Below are 20,555 nucleotides of genomic sequence, written 5' to 3' on the forward strand. Positions count from 1 at the left end.
AATTAAATTTGTCTGATAACTGAACAACATCACACATTTACAAATAAAAAGACTGGAGGGAAAAAACCAAACGATGAGTGCCTTGGCAGAACTGGTTGGAGATGCTCCTTTCAACCTTCCAGCAGTTTCTCAAAAGACAATTAAAAACAATTAGGTTCAAATCAGAAATAGTATGTCAGAATGACTCTGCATTCAGACTAGCAAATTAATCTCTGTGTAGTTGTTTACCTTTTCCTTTTTTCCCCTGCTTACAGAACAGTATCTTCATGATTCACTAGATATTTGAGCCATTGTATAAGCATTTTAATTTAAGAACCTGGCTTTTGACTTTTCACCCCACTCAACTAGCACATCTTTATCACAGCTGTTCCACATAAACTGCTCCTCCCACAACAGGAACGACCAAGAACAGCAAACAGTGCAAGAGGCCTCACCAGAGCTCAGCAGTCCCAATCTTTGCCTCCCTTACCTGTATCAGAAATACCTGTCCAGTACATTTTACAACAGTCCTGCCTTCTCCTATTCTCATTAGCTTGGTAGAGCTGTTTTGTGATCTTATTATTGGTTCTAGCTTTTCTCTACCAGCTGCTAAAACTCTGCTATCAGAAGAAACAAAAGCATTAACAGTATGTGTTTATTATTAAATTGCATGTACATTTTTAAGATCCATTCTCCAGGTTCTCCAATATCTTTGTACACCACAGCCTGATGATATTCAGCATGGATACATCCATTGTATTGTAAGTATATTGTTTTTCTGTGTCAGATGACAAAAAAGCACTGCATGCAGTGACACAGCCTTTGGGATATTGAATAACCTGAATAACCTTTGCCTGTTCAATCCCCTTCAGCACTTTCCATCCTCTGTGGCAAATACAGCAGCCTTTCTATCCAGGTAGCTGCTCCCTTAGCATCAACTCTCTTCCCAGTATCTGCTTTCCCTGCTTTAGTGCTGAACAAGTGTATTCCAGCTATCACCTTTCTTCTCTAGAAATGCCTACCAAAGAGAAAGTCAGTTTGACATAAGCATGTCCTGAGAAATCTATTTACTGCACTTTATTGAATTTAGGCAGTCACTCTTCCAGTTGTTCACTAGTGAGGTCAGACTAAAAATGAAAGGGAACAGTTGTCTAAATTGCTCCATTACATTTCTTAAATACAGATACATTTTCTTCTCTTCATTTTTTTCTTTAATTATTCAAGGGTATCCTTAATTCATCAGTAATTTAAAAAAAAGGCAACAAAATAAAAAACTATCAATAACAAAAACACTAGCAACACAAAAATGATCTGAGTAAACTTGTGGGCAGTAGAGGAGTTTGCTACAGACCATGAAATTTTGTCTGGATTTCATTACAATATATACATATATATATATATAAACAGATAAAAATACATACACAAAAAATAAGCTTAAAATTGGTGCTTGGTTGCCCTTTTAGTATGTGATATAGTTATATATACTAGTAAGCATTTAGAAAAACATACTTTAAAAAAATAAAAAAATCAAGCAACCAACCTTTGCTTGTCCATTATAATCATCATCTAAAATGTTTGAAGAATTTGGAACAGTGATACCACGGAAAAAACGGGAAGATCTCAGGTATCGCTGGAAACTAAGCAACCTTCTCACATTTCTTGCAGACACAGAGACTTCGATTTCAGAATTTGCTACAAAAAACAAGAAAATAAACACTCTCTCTAAAAAACCTTTATCAAAAAGACAAGTGCTCAGGGAAGTTTGGTATAAAGATAATGTCCATTTTTGAGTATCAAACATTTCAGCACAAATGCAGATATTTTTATTAATACTAAATACAGAGCCACGGATTCAAAAAAAATATGTTCTGTGTAAGCATCCTGTGAAGAAAAACAAATACTTAAATCATAGCTGCAACTCATCTTTTTAAGGAACTCTGTTATTAAAAGTACAAAAATATTACAGATATTGTTTAAAAACACACACAGTACTGCAAACAAATTATTTTTGGAAAATAGGTGTCATGGATACACATCCAACCCATGTCCCTACCAAATCACCTAAGATGACATATACACCAGCAAGAAAGTATCAGAAACTGAGTGTTGATACAGGAGATACAAGTAGGCTTTGAGCAAGTACAAATTACTTTTACACAGTTTAGAGCTCAGAAAATCTCTTAACTCTACTATGCTGAAGTTTTAAACACATTCAAGTAATTTTGGTGCTTTTGCAAATAACTACACTCTTCTGCCAAACAATTATGACATTTATGTTCACAGCATATCTAATTCTGTTTCCCAGTATGGTGAAAACACAACAGAAAATTATTTCAGCCTCTTTCCAAAGATGAATCCAAATATTTTCCTTTACTTTTATTAGGTTCACTGAATTACACAAATGACCAATACTAGTTTATGTCCAGTTCCATTTGATATACCTGGAGTGTTTAAAAAACCCCAGCATCAAACTACACAGAGCTACAGTTCCTTTGTAGCAAGCCAGATATTCTCATTTTGAATTACATTAGGCCAAACTCAGCCTTGACTTTCTTTTCAACAGTGTCCCCCAATAGCAGTTTTATATAACCAACAGGAAGCCAATAATCTTATCTTGATATTCACTCAACCTGCCTGAAATGACTCATGTTAAATAGTAAAATTTTAAAAAGAGGTATTAAATAAGGAAGTCAACGCCAACATGCGATTTTTTAAAAATGCAGATAATAAAAAAACCATTATCACAAGTCTGTAGCACAGACCTGTTGTCCTTCCAAAAATGAGACATATTAGAAGTTGGTGAAGTAAGGAGTTACAACTTTTATTCTTAAAGTCAGTCTAAAATGTACACAGGAAGGTGTGGCCTTATTGACAATCTAAACTAAAAGTTCTCAGTGATTCCTAGTGACAGCTGCTTAATTCTGCATAACATAAATCTTTATCCATTTTCATGCTTCTTCCTGCAGAAGTTCCAATTTGCTTACTGTTCTATGCCAGCTCATAGCAATTACATTAATATATTAATTCCCAAAATACACTAATAAAACACCTCTAAATAGAGCTGACAGTGGCATGATCATAGAGCACCTAATCAAACACAGCAGCATTCCCTACCAATGGTCTGTGTTTACAGAAATTCAACTGACACAACTGAATGTTCTTTCAGACATGCCTGAAACACTTCATCAGGACACTGAAGTTCAGGGCTAACACAGATATCTCCACATGAAGTATCCTTCTTCAAGCTATCATTCTCAAGGCCAAGGGCTCTTCTCTGAACACACTGGTACCTATAATATATCCCAGGGGGTTTTTTATTAAGTAAACAGATGTACTACATATGATAAAGGTTGCTTATAAAGCAACATTCATGTGTACAGCAGGAAAATAAATATTCTGTCATGCTACATTACTCCACCAATATTTCTAAGCACATTTGTGACCATGAGGTTACAGTCTGAGCACTACCAGCCTGCATAATAGAGAAGCAGGGAGCAATACAGCTGCTGCTGCTAATACAGTGTATGCTACAGGTAAGAAGTGTCTCTCCCTCGCTCTTGATCCAATTTGGCTTCCTTCAGAGCCAAATTTCACAACAGAAATTATTGAGTTGAAAATAAAATAATACAAAATGGCTATATTTAGGTTATAAAATGATCTAAAATATCCACAAATTGACATACAAAAGCCATAAACTTCACAAAATCACAATAAAACAACATATTTGAAGCAGGAAAAATGAGCACTTTTCTGGAAGCAGAGATAATTTTCTTGTTCTCAAGTGGTCTTCTACAAACTTGTTTTTGTTGTCATGCTACAAAGTGAGTTTCCCCACACAGGTACCACCCGTTAATCTTGGAGGGAATAGTACACTGTAGGTACTACAAGGAAAAGCAGCTTCTGGCAGCAAAGTACACAACAGAACACAGAAGTGCAATAATTTGGCAGTACAGGCCTGTGTTCCACTTGTACTTGTATTCAAAGTCATTTAGGAGGGGTTACACATCTTCTTGCTTCAGGACTGTTTCTGATGATGATAGAGGTAGAGAGGCAAACGAGTTACTTGGTTTTCTGTGAAGCTGAAGCATCATTCTCTTCACAATAAGCTATTGACACTTATTCATCTTACAAATACGTTTAAACTCTAAATTATCACCAAATTGGCCTAGCTCTTAAACCACTACTACTACACATTAATCATAGGTTTTCTACCCCTCATTAAAGAAAAAAAGCAAAGCCTACATTATTCCAGCTTTCCTAGCAGCAGCGCTGCTTATTACAGAATCACAGCACTAGTGAGGTAGGAAAGCACCAGATGAGGTTCATCTGGTCAAACTCCTCTGCTCAAGCTGAGTCACCTAGACCAGAACCATCTCCCAGAGGTTTTAGTGTATTTCCAAGGATGCAGACTCCACAACCTCTCTGGTTGTGTCAACACTTGGTCACCCACCCTCACAGCAAAAAAGTGTTTCCTGATGTGCATCAGTTTGTGCCCATTGCCTCTGGTCCTCACACTGGGCACCACTGAAAAGAGCCTGGCTCTGTCTCCTTTGCACTTTCCCTTCAGGTATTTGCATACATTGAGAAGTTTGCCCTTGAGCCTTCTGTAGGCTGAACAGTTCCAGCTTTCTCAGCCTTTTCTCATCAGCCCTTTAATTCTTCCTCACCCTTTGCTGGACTCTCTCTGGTATGTCCATGTCTCTCTTTTCCTGGGGAGCCCAGACTGGGACTCCAGGTGAGGCCTCTCAGCGCTGCACATAGGAGAGGGATCACTCCCCTCAACCTGCAGGCAATATTCCTCCTATTGCAGCCTGGATACCACCTGCTTTCTCTGCAGCAAGGGGATATGGCTGGCTCATGTTTAACTTGGTGCCCACCAGGATATCCAGTTCCTTTCTGCCAAGTCACTTGACAGCTGCCCCTGCTTGTGCTGGGGCTGTTCCTCCCCATGGCTTTGAGCTTCCCTTTGAGCTATTAGTTATTGCACATGGATAGCCCAAGGTAGGTAATAACACCTTAACTAAATAAATGTCTTATCCTTTAGATCTGAAATGATCAGAGTAACTTCCAAATGAGAGAAGAGATTTTGAGCCTTGCCATCCCTCTGCATCTCCAGAGCACCTGATTTGTGGGACTACACTAAGCCAAAAACTAAATTTCTCTCTTTAACATTAAACACTTACCCCCAGGACAATTCACAATAAACAAGTCAGATGCAGAGGTTCGACAGGTTATTAATTTAAAGGGGAGGCTGAAAGAGAAAATAGCTGGCTTTCAAGGAACGGGGTGAGGGGAAGATACGTTCTCCAGCTGCAGGAACACTGATAGCTACTGTGCCTGCTTTTTTTCTTTCCCTCACAGATAAATTATTATTAAGGATACAAAAACCAAGTGCTTTGTGGTTTTGGCAGATCAGCTAAGGCCACTTAATGGAAAAGACTGGTGAAATGAATGATACAGTTGTGCAATGGAAACTTGGCATTTCTCTCCTGGCACATTCATTCTCTTTAGATGCATGATTAATATGAGAATGACAACCTCCCCGCTTCTATCACGAGTCATGAAAAGAGATGCTAATTTCAGAGACACTACCAAACCAAGGCTCAGTAATGTACAGATCATGGAAAGAAGACAGTGAAGAATGAAGAGCGCACTGCATTTGCTCATGAACAAGCATGCTGCAAAAACATCTCCCAGCCCAAATATCTTTTCTTCCATTTGGAGCCTTCAGTGTGCTAAATGCCCTTCTAATATCCAATATTGACTATTTGCTCACAAGGACAGTTTAAGGACAAATTAGAATAATAAAATAAATTTGACATTTACAGCCTTTTGAACTGAAAGAGAATGAAAGCAAAGCTGGGATGATGAACACGTTTAAAAGGACACTACAGCATTGGGAAGTGCTTTTGATGCAAGGAACCAGAAGGTGAACTGCAGGCTTTAGTGCCTGCACAACACCAGCTGTCCTATGACTTCCTCTTGCCATTCCTTTGTAAATTAGAGTTGTTATCCAAAGCATCAATCACAGGTATTGGGGCGTTTCGTTTGTTTGATTAAAATGGTTATATTCTTGTTTCTAAGCATCTTAAGTGAGATGCTGGTATAATAAAAAATTCCTTTCTCTAAAATAAAGAAAAAGAAGTAATTCTGGTTATTAATATCAGTTATTTTGCTAGTGTGATGCGTATATAGCAATAAAATAACACAAGTCGCCTTCATGCAACAGATTTCATCTGTATTCTGAGACGCTAATTTTAATCTCTTCCCACTCCCAATCTTTTAACTTCATGAAACCCTAAAATAAAATGTTTTAGCACATTTCACAGGGGTATTAAATATTTATTTTTCTCATGCCAATATAAAAAACCAAAGTAAAGACAAGTGACAATCACTTAAAAGATCAAAATATACTGATAGATTTAGTCTTAAAATTATATATTGTATATTAAGGACAGTCCACAAAAGGAAGAATAACAATTATTATTTAGTTTGACTACTAATGGAACCTTAAATCCTAGCAATATACTCAATTTTCTTATAATGCAAAGACAGACTTACACCCTCCAACAGCAATCTGGTTAAAACAAGGCTATCCAGCTTCAAGAACTTTATCTCCATTTCTTCCTTGCTACAGCCTAAAAGGCAGATAGAAAACTATCCATTATAAAAAGCACTGAGTTTTGCTACACACCAACAGAAAGAGCTTAACTGAGGATCATGAGTGTCACTGCCAAAAAAAAAAATTAAGGAAATGAAGGGGAAAAAAAGTATTTGATTATTTGATCCTTCCTATGTTTGGATGTAAAAACTGAAAGTTGAGGTGAGCACTGGCCCACCAGAGGAGGCTTTTCCCCCAAAATATGAAGGAATTATCTTCTTTTAACTGATCTCCCATTAATTTTCCGTATTAACCCAACTGCACATTTAGCAGTTTGACATAGCAGATACTATCATTAAACCTGACACATCATCTGAAATTTTCCACTACCTGTCCATATCTGTTGGAAAGAAATATTCCATTTTACATGCCAATTAAAACCATCTAAGGATGCGCCTTTCTAAAGATCCATCTTTCCATGATACAAATAATTTTCAATTGATGAATAAAGTATGATCTAGCATTTCACACCACTAGAGGGACTCATAAGCATTCTAATTTCACATCTATTCCCATCAAACTATTAAGAAATGCACTATATTAGATCCATGAATGTTTGTGGGGATTTTTTTAAATTAAGAGTTGCTATTTTACCACTCATGGTTTGAATTTTAAAATATTTTTACAACATTCAGTATTCAAGTATTATATAAAACTATTACTTCATTTCGGAAAATATAATTTTAGTAAGGATTTTCAAGTTACATAAAAAGACTAATTTAGATTATTCAGGTCTAAATTATCTCACTATAGTTCCTGTCTTTCTTAAAACCACTTAGAAGACTAGCATCATTTTAAGACACTACACTTCTTCTGCTTAAAAAAATATTAAGCTATACTGTTTTGGTTTTAATGTACAATATGTAACTACATACATATTCATAAATATTTTTTTATTTTCCAAATATTTTCCATTATTTTCCAAATAATAACGACTGCTGGAAAATATGCTGTGGGTTAAGGATTAATGAAACAAACATGGCTTTGCAAGTGTCTTCTAAATGGAATGAGAAAAATAAATTAGGTTTCAAGAAAGTCTAGAATTACCACGACTCTCTTAAAAACTCTAGTGGTTTTCATCAGACGCTACCTGATGGAGGGGAAGTGCTAGGCATCACCACCACCTAAAATAACTTTTCCTGAAGGATCTTACAGAGCAAAAGGATCTCATTGCCTTAGCAAAGCACAGAACCATAGAATAATTTAGGTGGGAAGGGACAGAAGAGACTTCTGAACGTCCTTTAGTCCAATCCTCTGCTCCAAGCAGCGCTAATTTGAGGGAATTTGCTCAAAGTGAAGGGATTAGACTACTTCAGTATGAAATAAATGCCAAATCTCCAATGGCACTATAAGTCATTGCACAGTAGTAGAAGTGTAAAAAAAAACATCATGAAAAGGTATCTACAGGACTTTACTAATTTACCTCTTTTGAATTTTGGCTCATCTTAGAATTTCTGTAAACACCTCAGGAAAGATACAAAATTAAGTGGATTAAACACTGCCATTTCTGTGCTCAAATGAATAACACTTTGCAATAATCTCAGGACTAGGAAACTACATGCAAGGCAGTCTTTCCATACCAGTTTACCAGTTTTCATAAGCCCAGCAATCCTGAAGTTGTGTTTTTGGGGATTTTTTTAACCCTAATCCACTCACTGGGCATGGCAAATCTGCAATTCACAACAGCATACTGTAAACTAAGAAACCTCGCTGAAGCTAATTATTTAGAGGAATATCATCAGAACACAAATATACAAAATATATACAAACACAGTCTTTTACAAAATGGGTTATGCCATGTTAATCAAGATACTAATCTTCCTGAAGAACTCGACATATAATGGTTCCAAACTCTTTTCCCAAAAGGATAATATAATATATTTCAGATCGTTGCCAAATCATTTTCTTGCTGTCTTCCCAGAAAAACCCACCTCTCTTTGGTGTCCTAGAAATCTTCAGTTCTACAGTAAATGAATGACAGAACTCACAACTCATCTTTTTTTGTCTATTTTTCATCACCAGAAAAAAAAAAAGAATCGAAAAACAACCCATCATGGTTAACAAAAAATTAATTTCCTTTACCATCCTTTACTTTACTTTATGATGGTCAGTACAGAAAGTCAAACTGGGAGCGCAGATGAAAACAAAAGAATTTTCAGGTATTTTCTACCAAACTGTCCGGCATACAAAAAAAAAGCCTTTCTAAATAAGGTATTAGGAGAAAGAATACATTGGAGAGGCTCAAAAGAAATGGGGAAAAAACCAGAATATATCACTGTCTTCTTCTATGGTCAAACTTAAGCCAGCAATGAAATACAGAGTGGCCTGTACCTGTGCAAGACTCCAGAGCACACAGACTGTTCCACAGTACCTTGGAAAGAAGAAACATCTAGAATAACAAAGGAAAAAAACAAACCTGCTCTATATTCTCAATTAAAACTTTTTATCTCCACATCTTCCTTAACCAAGTTCACTTCAAGCTCACTCTTTTCATTTGGCAAATACAACTGTATCTGGAGCATTTTCTGATTTTCCCTTGTGTAACTGCATTCTCCAACCTAAATCAAAGTCAAAATTTCTCTCATATTACAGAACACAATTTAATGGAATAATCTGGATTGTGAATAATTAGAAGACAAATTCAGTATTGCATCATTCACAGAAAGGCAGCTTTTGAAGTAATCTCTCAAGTGCAAGCTTTTTACTCCTCGGTGATGGTATTTTCAAAAGGCAACGAATACTTCAAGCTGTGATCACATAAATCTTCCTGCATTACTTTACTCATTGTGAAACTCACCCTTCTTCACAGAGGACTGCTGAACAAGACAGATAATGCCTGTTAAACATAACCAAATAGGTAATTCCTCTATTTTCTGAAACAAAAAAAGGGCATTGAAATTAATCTGGACTCTGCTTAGTTTATCTCAATCTTTAGATGGCATCACCAAACGCATCATTAGCTGCTGCTACACAAAGATTTTTCAAATTGTTTCAGGCAATCAATTTGGATTTGCACTTGTCTCTTCTTTGAATTCTGGAATCTCAGCCAAGGGAAGTCTAAACTCACTGTTCAAGGTAAACATTTTCAAATGGTTCATGAGCTAAGAACCAGAAAGTTAAAAACATCCTTGAAACAGCACATGCTGACATTTTTGCCAGACCTCAGAAGAGCTTATAATACAATCCACAAATGGCAATTTCCAAGTAATGAGTCTGAAGGTTGTATAAAAAAAGGTAAACTCTGGAATTTCATCATGTATTTGCACTCTCAAGGAAGAGAATTAGATTTATCCATCACCTATAAAATATCTCTTCCTTTCTTTCTTTCCATTTCCCCGTTAAAAGGCTCCATACACAGCTAAGGAGAATCATCTAAGTCTCAATGAAGTCTTATACTGTACCATTATTCTGTATGCAAGTGATTATTTTCTTCAAAATTGAGCATTCCTGAATGTTACCAAACACATACTGACTAATTCAAAATCCCTTCTTCTTTCTAAGATATTTTAACTCACAGATGTGACAGATTTGGTTATCTATAAAACACAAAACAGAGCCCCATGTAGTGGCAACATCATCATCCCCCCATAGAAGCATGCTCAGATAAGACTGGCACAAGAGAATTCTAAAAACCTTTTTGACAAGATCTTACTTATTCTAGGCCAAGCACAACAGGAAAAACAATAAGAAAACCAGGTTTCTTCTCTGCAAAATCAAAATATTAATTTTTCTATGTGGTTCCTCCAGACTATATCCAACAACCCTTTCCTAAAAGGAAGCTTAAAAGCCTTAATTTCAGCTGTATCTGCATATGACATTTCTCAATAGTTTTTTTGTTACCTTAATTATTCATTTGATCTTCATTCATTTTGGCTTCACTTCCTTACTATAACATAATGTACATATCACTGTGTACACTCACTCTTTGGGGTTTTTTTTCAGGAGAAACAGAGAGTGATTAGGGCACATTATATATGTCTTTCTTTGTGCATGCTAGGAACACCTCCAACAACCAAAATTTCTTACGGGTAGTGTGTATACATACATACATATATAAAAAAATAGACACTACTGACAACCTCTCAATAGCAAGAAAAAGTCTACAACTTTATTGCTGGTTTACTCTTTCTGAAAAAAAGGAATATTTTTATCTTGTCACCAATTCTTCTATCAAAGATTTTGTTTCACATTAGCTTTTATCAACATATTCTGACAACACTGAAGACTGAATTACTGGATATGATGTCTCAAGCAATGTAAATAAAATTTTGAAGTATTCATGTAAACTGTAGCCTATTGGTAAACCAGAAGACAGTAAGAGTGATTATAACCACTGCAAACACTTCTTCAATAGCTTCTCTGAAAACCAAACAGTACATGCTGCATTCTCACAGCAAACTGCAACACTCCCTTCTTGTTTCTCATGGAGTGAAAAGTAGATCCAATGTTTTACAGTCACTACAATAAAACATTACAGTGTATGCATTTTACTGTGCAACAGTGAATTCAGAGGAAGAAAGTTGAGGAAGAAATTCAGAGGAATAAAGTTGGCTGCTCTCTCCTTTCCAGAAATGGTGGATTTAAGATGCCATCTTGATGTTATGCCCATGGTCCCACACAAGCATAACCAACAGAACACAGTAACAGAAAACCTGATAACTGATAACATTAACCAGCTGCCAACCAACAAGAAGAATATAATCCTCACTTTGCCCATTCACCAGGAAGCAGTGTTGTTAAAACAAAAATGTATTAAGCTATTCTTCTTGGTAGTTCCTGCAATTACCTATAAAAAGGAGACTGCTGGAATAACAGATAATGTATTAGGAAAACTACCATCGAACAAAGTTAGCTTAATCATCAGTGAAATCCTGCATTTAATAAAGCTCAGATATTACTCCCATTCCACTGTCCTAACAACAACAATATTTTTCCAACCATCTTCCTAAAATCAAACTTTCTAAAAGTTACTGTTGAGAATACTCCTAGACAGGTTAGAAACTTGAATATTCATGTATCAGTTACAGAATTTTGGGATGAACATAGAGATGCTGAGCTTATAATGCCTAAGAAGATATAGAAGTGATCTTCAGAAATAAGTGCTGACAACACTTCAGCAACACTCGTTGAGCTGTGAGTTCAAATAGTGTTATGAAGCAAAGCAATGCACTTAAAATTCACTACTCTTCCAACCTATCAGTAAAATACTGGGTTAAGAGCCTATCAATAAATATTAGAGAAGAGACTGGTCAGCATATTATTAGCTACCCCTTCTGAAAGATATTCAAACTCTTCTCAAAACATCATTGACAGAAAAAGAAAACAATGCTGAACAACCAAAGTTAGCTAAGCAAAACACAGAACAGCATTAATGCTGTCAGTCACAGTCAGCACTGTGACTGACAGCAACTACATAAATCCTCTGCAAAACACATAAGCAATGACCATTGCAAACAATTTAGAACCACAGAATATTGATAGTGGATAGTACAAGGAAGTTACAGTGAAACTACACAAACACAAATGGAGGAAGCATGTCCATGCATTACTGATGTTCAGGATCAGCTGTGGTGGGGAGGAAAAAAAAAAGCAACATTCAGATGGTTTAGTCTGCTTCAGCTAAAGAGACCCTTTCCAGTTCAGTATTTGCCCCAAGGAAAGAAGAGCTGGCTGACTCCTCTCACAAGTTATCGCTCAAATGGGTATTTTTCAGTCATGTACCTCTGTGTGGCAGAATCAACTCCTTCTGAAGTAACCAGGAGAGGGCAGGGGAACGGGCAGGAAGAATATCCTAAAAATTAGGTCAAGTCTGATTCCTGCAACTTCTCTCTGCTGGCAGTCTCATAGTGCATTACTAAATCTCTTTGACTTAAAACAATTAAGGAAACACTGATCAGGAATAAATTAGCATTGCAGAGAGGGGGAAAAAAAACATTTTAGGGATAAAAAAGAATCCCACATTTATGCAAATTACTAGATAACCTACTTATATGGGGAGAGATTGTGTGGAATTCTTGACTTTGAAAGAAACTCCACAATGTGGCAGGAGCCCGGAAGTCAGAGCACCTTTTCAACAAACTACAGTCCTGAAGTGCAAAAAAATCTGACTATAATATGACAACTCTGAAAACTAACAGACGAACTGACCTGCATGGGAAGGTAAAGCCAAAGAACTTTTTGGCCCTCCTAGCAATATTTTTTGCTGTCATTAAACACCACAGGTGATGTTGCTAAAAGCTGGTGGCTGTGTCTCAACAAGTAGGGGCAAGGAGAAAGGGGGTGAAAGTTCTTTTACTGACTAGTCATGATCTGCCTGATGCACAATCATGAGGATGGAAAGAAACAGTGTGATGAGGACCATAAAAACCAGTTAATCTGACAACAGCAATAATATCATATGACTGCCTTTTAACAGGCAGTTATTTTAATACTTGTTAGCATTTCCTATATCAGCATGAAATGCCACATATATATATATACACAAAAAGAATTACAATTACAACACTTCATAAATTGCATGCTATTTCTGCAGAGAATTTATTATACTCAATCAGGACTTGAGATGAAACTCTTATCATCTGTATTGAAAAAAATCTACATAGCACACTCTTCAAACTTTGTTTTCTCACCTATTTTTATGAAACTTTTGAACAAAACTAAGAGTTTAAGAGTTTTAGAAATTATCTACTTTTAAAAATTATAACTTCAGTTAAGATCAGAGTATAAGACCAGTTTCTGCCACTCATTTTTATTCATAAAGTAATTACAACAACCACACTTACTACCATGAAATCGGCTTTACTGAATCTCTCCATTGCATTCAGAATACTTGGAATTGTGCTGATACAATGCTGGTATAGATCCTTTATGACACTTAGTACCTTAATTATTGGCATAATTTAATTAAGACTCAGATCCCCTGCACTTTTGCTGCATATTGGTTTGGTGGTGTCAAAACTTTATATTACAACAACTACTGACAAATTTAGTTGTAATAATATGGAAGGATAATTTAACTTTTTTCTCTACAAAAATATTCTTCTTGTAACACTTCTGAAAAAATAAAAGATTCCTCAAACACATAATCAAAAAAAATTAGGCTGCCACTTTCTCCTAAAACTTCAATTTTTATTTAAGATCTGTCTCTGTACAAAAATTTAAGGCCTAGCTACACACCTGAGTAGATGTAAATGTGCATTCATTATGATGAGGTCAAGAATATTGATATTACTGTAATCCTGTTCAAGCGTCATCCTGGACAGGGCCTTTCTAGTGCTTTACAAAAACAGAAAAGTATTCTCCTCAACAGACTGTGTCTGCCAAGTAAGCACACAGCACACACATCAGTAGCTGTTTAGAAGATACATCTTCATTTCCATATGGATTCAGGTCTAAATTCAATGAGTTTAAAATTATAATTTTTTTTAAAAATATTTAGTAGTGAAGATATTCCTCTTCTATTTTTGGTAATGAGCTAGAATGAAAGATTTTCCTAAGAAGTATTTAAAAAATCGTCTTGCTGTAAGAGCTGCTAACTTTACTTTAGAGGCTCAGTTGTTAAAATTGATGGAGGCCTTTGTTTATTTGTCATTTATCTGCTTTTAAATACTTACAGTGAAAAATACGGAAATCAATGTATGGATGAGAACCTCTTCTCTCTGTTTCAAATCCTGCCCGACTTCTTACTCGCACATCTCCTAGAAACAGGGTCAAGAGTGAAATAAAAGTGTGGAAGAGTGGCAGAGATAAAATGCAAATGAACATAGCCTGGAGGGGTAAAGATTCATGTTCTTAATGGAGGAGAGTAATTCAAACAATAGGCCTACTTCAATGCTGTTTGTTTTAAAGGTGAAATTCAAAACAAAGTTTGAAGACTTGTTAAACATGCAATCACATGCTTTCTTGCCAAAATCTCTCCTGCCTAAGCATACGTTGCCAGAAGCATGTGATAAGCATTCAGATGAAATTAGGAAGAGCTTGCTACACCAGTATGGTAAAAATGCACCTTAATATGACAGAAAACAAGAACATTTAAAGTTGATTTGTTCCTCAGTAACACACATACAACAATAACATTTTGTAGAATACAAAAAAGATTCAACTTCTAGAAATGGTAGCTTTTAGCAAAGAAGCTAGTTACAATATGGTTTTATATTATAAAATATTTTCCCACTAGCATTTACTTACTTGCGCTCAGCTGTTTGAATATTACACAAGAGCCTATTAAAATACCAAAACTCAGTATTAAAATTTGATCAAACTATTTTGCACTGTAATTAGCTTCAACCTCAATCTTTTAGCATGCTACTTGATTTCTACTTATGCATTTTACCAACTGAAAGCTGATCAGTATTCTTTTGTTAGATAGTTGTATGTATTAATATAAGCAGTTCACCTGCATTAAAAACTTTCACTTAAAATCCTTTTGTAATTACAAATTTGGAGAAATCTTCGAGAATCAAATGCAATACTGTTTCCCTCCTCAAACTCTAACAAAGATAAATTTAAGATGTGCAAATGTTGTGGTTTCTAATTATAAGAATCTATCAAGTGTCGTATTTGCCTCACTTCAAACACAGCACTTCCCACATGAAACCAAAATAAATAATTAACAAAAAAGCACTATGATTTAGTTTATAAGAACTAAATAAAAATACAGCTATTTGTTTTTCATCAAGTCATAGGCATCTTGAGAGCATTTTTTTCCATTTTTTCTTTTCTAACCTGCAATGTGTAACGCTGAAGCAGTCAACTTATCAGAAAATAGCTAAAGGTACTGACTTACACTTCAGTAAATATGCTTTTAAATACCTAACAGGTATCTTTCTAGAGATACATATCTATAAACACTGACACATCTCCAGTGATGCACTTTACATGAATGTTATCTTGTGAGGCATGCTGGAAGGACCACAAAATGGTAAGCAGGCCCAGGGCTCCCCTACAGTTTACACATCAGTAAAAATATAGTAAATACATGTGCCCTTCAGTTATTAATCCTTTTTTATTTTAACTGAAAACCATAACTGAGCTGCAAGGGAAAGCAACCCAAATACTATCTCCAAGTATTAATTTTCTGACCACTTACAATATATTACTTATAAAGGCTTCAAGCATTCATTTGAGCAGAGTGCAAGAGACTTGTTTCCTTCCAGGCAATACAGAGGCAGCAAATTGTAGAACTCTTCTGTTAGGCACAAGCAACTGGTGAATTTTATTTACAAAATAAATTAACAAAAATGAAAAAGAGAGGAAACTTTGGAAGAGAGGGGGCAAATGCATTAGTAGCTGTATATGAAAATAACAGTGTGCATGGAGGAAAATTCGACTTTCATTACCTTTCACTCATATTTATCTGGGTAATCAGGCATAGCTACAGCTGTGTGAATGAGTTCACCAGCTAAATTAAAAGAAAATAAAAGAGGTTTTTTAGTGAAGCTAATTTTTTACAGAAAAAGTGATACAGCTTTTGTGATTTATTTTTAGTTTTAAATGCAGTTTTTTACTTTTAAAATTTACAAACCACAGTACCAATCAGCAAATAGTTTCAGACAGTGTATGACTAGGTTGTGGCAAACAATTTAAGTGTCAAAAATAGGAAAAATTTACAGAAAAATACCTGAAGACCAATATGGAATTCTGCAAATAACAAAATGAGCAGGTTCATCTGATAAATGATGTCCAGAAAGTTTCTCTCTGCTTTGTTCTTTTTCATTTACTACCCTTGATTAACAGCATAGACTAACAACACAAATAATAGTATCCTTGGTACCCTTGAAATGCCTGCAATGTTGAGAACTTTAGGGAGGAAAGCAAGAAAAACTCTCTGCAAGTAAAATGAAGAAGTGCAACTGACTACATTACTTTAAACAGGAATGATCTGAATATTTATTTACAGGAGTATTTAGCCAAAGAAGGAATTGTATACTAAAAATGCACATGGCAAACTAAGAAAAAGGCAGCTGTAATAAGAAAAAGCTAAAATAATTGTATTTACTTGCATACATATAAAATGAGGAATTCCCAGCAAGGAAGGTAAATATTTTCATTATATAGTTATTGAACAAAATTCTCTCTCCCTAATCATGGTAGAAGAAGCGATTAAAAAAAGAAGAACAATATCTCAACAATATTTTAGAATACAACTGGATTTATTCTGGAAAAATATACCCCTTCTACAAGACTGGAATTCATTACAGCAAACAAAGCAGAAAATTCCCTTGTGCCAAAACAAAAGCAAAAGAGATGCCTCCATTATCATGGTACAGAACTGCTCCATTTTTCAAGATTTCAGACCATAAATGTACTTGAAAAATATTGGTACAAGTGGAATTTGATGATACCATACATCCATCTGAAGTTTCTAAATAAACAGAAGTAGAAAAAGGGATAACTGGCTGCACATTATGAAATAATGTGCTATTGGCACAGTGAAACTAATCTCTAGTGCATATGTATAGTTAGTTCCAAAACATCCAGAAATACTGGATCATCATTATGCATTCACTCTTCGGTTAATGTAACCTGCAGAAGATTAATGGATCCCAAATGCACCCACTTCATTGTACCTTCACACAACATAACATGTTCACATCAATTTGCTTGGGAAATCCTGCACAAGTGTTTTGCAATCCTGTGACTGTGAAGTTATGCAGAATTTAATTTTAAGAGATATGTTTATCTTCACAGAAAACTTCACAAAAAAGCAGAAGATATCTCAGATTTGAGATTACTTTTATCAATCAAAAGGACACTATTACATAATTCCTTCAAACAGCAACAGAAGTCCAACCTCAGAGCCAACCATTATTACAGTAGCCAAAAGACAATTAAAATTCAAACCTAAAACAAAAGAACTTATGAATAACATTTCTTTATTTAGACCCTTACAAACATATTGAAATGCTTACACAATCTTTTTAAGCCATCAGATCCCATAGTTTGCTTATAGGTAAATTTCCTTGGGGAGGGCAGCAAGCTGACTGACAGTTTTTATCTGAAGTATCTCTTCTTCAGCCACTTTCAGCCACACTGGAAAGATTCCTGTGTTAGCTCTATGGAACACATTCAAGTCCAGCATCTTAATGATACTGGACTTCCAGGAACAATTTTTTTCCCTCTTTGTGAGTTTTGCTGATTCCAAAGAATCAAGAGAAAGATTTTAAAAATGTGAAGCTTTCCTTTCCAACCTTTATTCTGAGCACAAAAATGATACAATATCTGATGGCTGAGTATTTAGCTACACTTTTTTCCAGAATAGTCCTGCATGATCAGGATCGCTTGCATTTTTAAGACAAAGATCATACTGGCAAAAACTTAATTGAAGACTAAATCAATCATGGAAGAAGGAATCTAAGAGGGAGGTTTGCAGCTATAACTGAAAACTGAAAAGTAATCAGGGCTGTAACAAAACTTACCTTGAAATAGATTGTTTAATTCCTGCCCCTGTCTCAGATTCCTGCTCACACCACAAGGACAGCTCTGATACTTACGAGGCAGCTGAAATGCCACAGCTGACATCCCTGGGCGTTAGGGTTACCCAGCACACACTTGGTGCTGCCCTAACACTGCAGTGTGGCACAGCAACAATGCAGCAGCTGCTTGGGGAGCTGAGGCCATCCAGAGCAGAGGCAGAAACCTCAGAGACCATGAAGGACAGCTGGGAGCAGAAATTACAACAGCCACCTCAAGGTAAAGGATTCAAGTCAAAGCCAAGAGGTTGTGAAGAGCAGGATTTTCAGACAGAATTAATAACTTCACAGATTAAAATTCCTATTAAATTTGTTGGAGAAACAGATGACAGGTCAGCTGAATGTGACAGAATTAAAGCAAACAGAAAACAAAAACAAACTACCAGAGAAAAGTGTGCACAGTACACAGTAGTTTTTCTCCAATGTTTCCTATTTGAAGTGATCAAGACCTCTAAAGGAAGATAAATGCTCCAATTGTAGCTGAGAGGTGCATGCTCACCAATACAAGCAGTCAGTGTCCCACACTTTCTACCCCATGCACAGTAGAAAAACCTTCAGTTAATATAAAGCAACAAGAAAAGGAAACCAGAAAAGCAATAGAAAAATCAGAAAACTATCAAGATTACACAGAAGCACTTACAAGATATTTTGAGAATTCCCCATAGTTGCTGAGAAAAGTGGTTGCGGTGATGCAGATGTTTTAGCCTTTCCAAGGTCTTAAAAGAAAAATTCTACAATGCTGCATCTGTATCTATATTTTAAAATAGTAAATAAGGCACATGGGAGTGGCTTAGTGTATATTTTGGGAACGGGGTATGACAGATGAGTCATTCCAGTCAACGCTGCCTGTTTATATCGACACACTGATGAAGGCAGTTAGGAGTGAGCTTTTTATTTTGCATACTCCTAAACAGGATCTTTTAAATTGAACCTGGACACACTGCCATAGCACAGGAATTCCTAATTACTTGGTGTAAATGAATTTCCATTGGATTTAACATTGGAACAGCCTGAAAACATTGAATGAAGCAACTTCATGGCCAGCGCAACTAAACAAAGGCAGAGGGAGTTATTGTAGATAGTTTTGGCCTTACATTTTTGGTCTGCTGAGATAAACACCTTATCAAGGTACATTTTATTACTAGATACATTTATTCCATTAGTATAGAATAAAACCAACCAAGTAAAAGGCAAATCTGCTCATGACTGTGCCTAACTTCCCATTAAGTTACAGCTGATGATTCCTTATAGATTATTTTGCTCAAGTGCACTAGGATAAATAGAACAAAAACAAAAATCTAATAATACTGCAGGAAAAGCAATGCTTCACATTTCTTGCAAAAAATTGTAATAGAATACATTAACCCTTGAATCTACTCTAATATGAATGTTTCTACATACTGATGAGTGCAACTGTTCAGCTTTCAGGCTGGTCTTTTTTACAGTCGATTTACAAATACAAAAAAAATATGTAAATAGTTGCTAACTTGTACAGTATAGTACAGATAAGATTTGCATAAACCAAGTTATATCTATTAAGTGAGAAAATAACACAAATTTACCAAACAATGATTCAAACATGCCATAAGCAATTTTTTGTTTGCTTGTTAGTACCCTCCTCCCCCACCTAAGTTGGAAGTCAATCCTTTAAAAGATTTACTGCTTCTGAATAGCAGAACAGCATGAATGAATTATGCCAGCAAGAATTATACTATTCAGAGCAAACATCAATCTCATTATGTAATAATTAATTTCAATGAGAGTACAAGTGAAAAATTAATTTACTTAACATCATGTTCTGAATATTTTCCAGTTCTACCTATGAGAATAGTGGAAGTTTTCCAAGATAAATTAAATTTTTCTCTCCAGTCAGATGTATGTATCAAAAACTAGAGGAAGCCATGTTTTGCTTCTCTCTAGATTTACTTGAGCATTATCACAAATCCTTCTGCAGAAATGATGGGCCTAACTACTTCATTTTAAGTTCTGAAAACAAAATAAACCTATTTACAACAACAACAACAACCCAGCAGCTTTTTCAATAAACATTTAGAACCCAGTATCTTCTGTTCTCATCTAAACAAATCCCCAAAGTAATTAAATTCTCTGATCAAAACCCCTTCATTAGACAGTCAGTGCTACAGTATTAACAGCTACACAAATGTAAAAAAATCAAAATAACCGGAAAAAAAAAGTGAAGCTTCTAAGTCAAAATTGAATTTATATGTATATATGACCATATATTCCTACATATGTAGGTTAGGACTATAAATTCTTATACACACATGCCTATAGCTTACAAGTTTAAATTCAGAGACAATGCAGTTATGAATTTCTGGGGACTTGAACATGTGCAATATAGAACTAAACTGAAAAGACTCAGGGCATAAAATGACATGTTCTGGCTGATTTAGTTGGAGATGGTTAAGAATTTGTAATGAGTA

The 20,555-nt window shown here is 35.5% G+C and overlaps 1 protein-coding gene across 1 annotated transcript in view; it reads right to left on the reverse strand.

The window, feature by feature from the left end:
• PDE7A (phosphodiesterase 7A) overlaps positions 1 to 20,555 on the reverse strand; it is a 40,842-nt gene that overhangs the window by 12,593 nt on the left and 7,694 nt on the right. Inside the window, exons 3-4 of the mRNA XM_059467716.1 lie at positions 14,254 to 14,337; positions 1,520 to 1,671 (exon numbers count right to left, since the gene is read on the reverse strand). Of these exons, the coding sequence (XP_059323699.1) occupies positions 1,520 to 1,671; positions 14,254 to 14,337 (236 nt within the window). The remainder of the gene's footprint in view (positions 1 to 1,519; positions 1,672 to 14,253; positions 14,338 to 20,555) is intronic.

The sequence above is a fragment of the Ammospiza nelsoni genome, chromosome 1 (assembly GCF_027579445.1).
Source record: "Ammospiza nelsoni isolate bAmmNel1 chromosome 1, bAmmNel1.pri, whole genome shotgun sequence".
Lineage (NCBI taxonomy): Eukaryota > Metazoa > Chordata > Aves > Passeriformes > Passerellidae > Ammospiza > Ammospiza nelsoni.